The sequence below is a fragment of the Perkinsus marinus genome (genome assembly GCF_000006405.1).
Source record: "Perkinsus marinus ATCC 50983 genomic scaffold scf_1104296949922, whole genome shotgun sequence".
Lineage (NCBI taxonomy): Eukaryota > Perkinsozoa > Perkinsida > Perkinsidae > Perkinsus > Perkinsus marinus.
The window spans coordinates 8,329-11,397 of NW_003209803.1; the positions used below are offsets into that span (position 1 = coordinate 8,329).

The following is a 3,069-nucleotide window of genomic DNA, read 5'->3' on the forward strand; positions in this document are numbered from 1 at the left end:
AGCTCTCAGCAATAGACGAGTGAGAAACCTCACCAAACGCATTGCTGTAGTCCAGGACAGGATAGTCCATCGTTTTTCTGCCCGATGAGTTTACCGATGCTCGTATTACGTCTATGGTGCTTCTTGAGGGTAAATAGGCATACTGCCGGCTCTCAGCACTGACCTTCCTCAAGGCTACATCTAGGTATTGTTTGATATAAGACTCCGCGATCTTTGATAGAGTTGTACATAGCGAGATCGGCCTCAGCGATTTGACGCTTTTGCGATCACGCTTCGGCTTATCGAGCACAATCACGCGGGAATGCTTCCAAGACCTAGGGACGAATGCATTGCAGAAGCTGAACCCTAAGAGTTTTCCCAACTCGCTTTTGACCCAGCACGGGGCTTCATGCCAATGCTTTAACCGTATACCGTCTGTCCCTGGCGCCGATGAGAAGCTTTTTCGCCGTTTTTCTATCATCAAAGTCACATCGTCAACCGATACCTCGAAAGCATCCCTCGCTACCCCGTCGCCGAGCTTTTCGGATGGCTCCGCGAAAGTGTCCACCTCAGATAAACCTATATAATGGTCAGCTATTCTGTTGGCAGACTGCCAAAAAGTTTTATCGTCTTCTAACAATCTAGGTGGGGGCCGCGGTTTAGCTCCTCGAGCCTTCGCAAAGATCTGTGATATATTTTTTGAGCGATCTAGCTCATGAAATCCCCTTATTAAATGCTCCTCCTTCTTCCTGTGGATCAGCTTCCTGTATTCCGCCCTCAGAAGGTTTTTATTCGGATCGCACACTCGTTCAGCTCTTTTCAGCTCAGATCTTTTCAGTCTGAGTTCATCATCAAACCATCGCAGCCTTACACCTGTGTGCGAGCTGTATCTTTTCCTGGGTGTAGCGGTTATTGCCGCCACTTGGATCAGACGAGTCAGCGACGCCTCACGTTCGATGAACTCCGCTCTGCTGGATATTTTGGCATCCACGTAGCCGGGCCTTCTGTCCTCCAGAACTTGTCTGAAGATACCCCAGTTACATTTATAATAGTTATATTCGCTCAAAGAGCCTTCTGACGCTGGCTTGTTCCAGTGATTGTTGATCATCTGAACGCTCGTGAAAACGTAACTTATCGGAGCATGATCTCCCAGGCCGAAAACATCTGAGACCAACCAGTCCTCCACCTTGCCGTGACCTTTGTGGAAGGTAACGTCAATGATTGAAGTCTTCCGCCTTTCTCCTGGCACTAGGCTGCTGTCTAGTGCTCTGAATGTAGGTCTATCGCCACTGTTCGCGCAGACAAACCCCTCCGTGAGGAAACAGTCAGCGATCGATCTCCCGATTCGTCGGGAGACTGAGTTTTCGCAACGATCGTGAAGGGGGTTCCATAGAGAGCTGGAACCATTGCTGTCTCCGCCTACTATTATGGATCTACTATTGTCTACATCAGCTAATGGACTAAATAGTGCATTCACCTCAATTCGATCGGTCATATAGAAACATGCGACGACTAACTCATCTCTGTATCGTACTACTGTCAGGTTCCTACTATCCACCGTACAGGCCGCTACATCACCAAAATGCTTTTTGTTCACAAGTATACATGTATTCGAATTTTGAGTTCCTCGGATGACATTGTGAGAGTCAATGTCGATATGCCGGGGAGGTTCACAGATGAGAATAAAGTCAGGACTAACTACGCTATCCGCTAGGAAGCTGAGAAATATAGCTTGAGACTTACGACAGTTCAGCTGTAAGAAAGTTAAGAACATACTAGCTCAAAAAGTCTCCCGTTATATGGAACATCGCTCCCTCCGTAGTCCGTCATCGCGAGTTTCTGATGGAGTTGCTTGAGCTTCTCCTCGCACATATCCCCGAACATTGCATTGTGCCCAGCCTTTTTGCACAAGGAACATTTGCATGCCGACAAGTCCAGTCGCGAGCCTCGCTTTGGACATCTTCCCATGTGATGTTTATCTCCGCATAGGCAGCAACAAGCCTTTCCTTCATCACTCTTAGCCGCACAGGGTTTATTCCTCGAGTGACATTGTCCACAATCGTAGCAAACATTGAGGCTTAAATGGTCTCTCACTTTCAGTTTCATGTTCCTCACATACAGCCCATCTCTTATCATACAGGATCTATCGCCCGCGGGCACCCTGATGATGAAGAACTTCTTAGTGGTCCTCATGAAGACCCATTCGTCTACATTTAACTCCTTCTGTAAGCTTTTTGCCTGGGCCTTTAAATCTTCTTTCTCTCCAACAAATTCATCCTTGTATATCAGAACCTCGGGAGATAGTCTACTTTGTGGTCTCGCCTGTATGCCGTGACGGCATTGCCGTCGATACTGCCCAACTCCCCGAGAACTGTCGTCATGTCCACTTGATTCAGGGGAGCTCTCACAATGATATCGTCCCTGCGTCTGACAATCCTGTCTATCCTTAAATTACATAGCTTTCTGTCGATGCTGTCCTTGAGCTGCGCGAGTGACTCCTTCCTGCGTTCTTCTTCGTGTGGGAGGTCATTCGGTTTGATAACCAAAGTTTTGATTTGGTTCTGCTTCGGAGGCTTGAGGACTCTCCCAGCTTTCACAGTTCCAAGGCCTAGATGGCCCTGATTAGCGTAGAGGGCATCCTTATACGTCATAGGGGATCTCCCATCTGTGCTCTGCTGAGCTACTTTCTCCAGTTTTATACGCAATAGCCGATTCTCTTCAAGGAGCTTCATATACTGATTTTTGATGCGACCCATTGTCTCTCTCAGCTTCGCACTCACGCCATTCGAGAGATACCTCTTATTATTGATACAATCACTGATTGTATTTTCCAATTCCTCCGAGAGCTCCAGTAGCGACGAGTATTCACTGTCCTCTAGAGTGTCGATCTCTCGCAGACTCAAATCCGAGCCTTCCCCCTCACTGCCTACCTTCTCGGAGAGACTTCCGTGGTCATCTTCTCCATCGTCCATCGGATAGTCATTCCAGTCTCTTCTTTCAGCTTCTTGCTCGTTCTGTTTCCCTTTCTTCTTGTTGACGCCAGGTGAGGGGGTTCCTCGAGGACGCTTCAGTAGGCTGCTGCGCTGGGAC

The 3,069-nt window shown here is 48.1% G+C and overlaps 1 protein-coding gene across 1 annotated transcript; it reads right to left on the reverse strand.

Annotated features, from left to right (window-relative positions):
- Positions 1-2,264: 2,264 nt before the first annotated feature.
- Positions 2,265-2,630, reverse strand: Pmar_PMAR012984 (hypothetical protein; the record flags this gene model as incomplete). Its single annotated transcript, XM_002778318.1, has 1 exon — positions 2,265-2,630. The coding sequence occupies one exon, from the start codon at positions 2,628-2,630 to the stop codon at positions 2,265-2,267; it is 366 nt and encodes a 121-aa protein (XP_002778364.1).
- Positions 2,631-3,069: the final 439 nt, after the last annotated feature.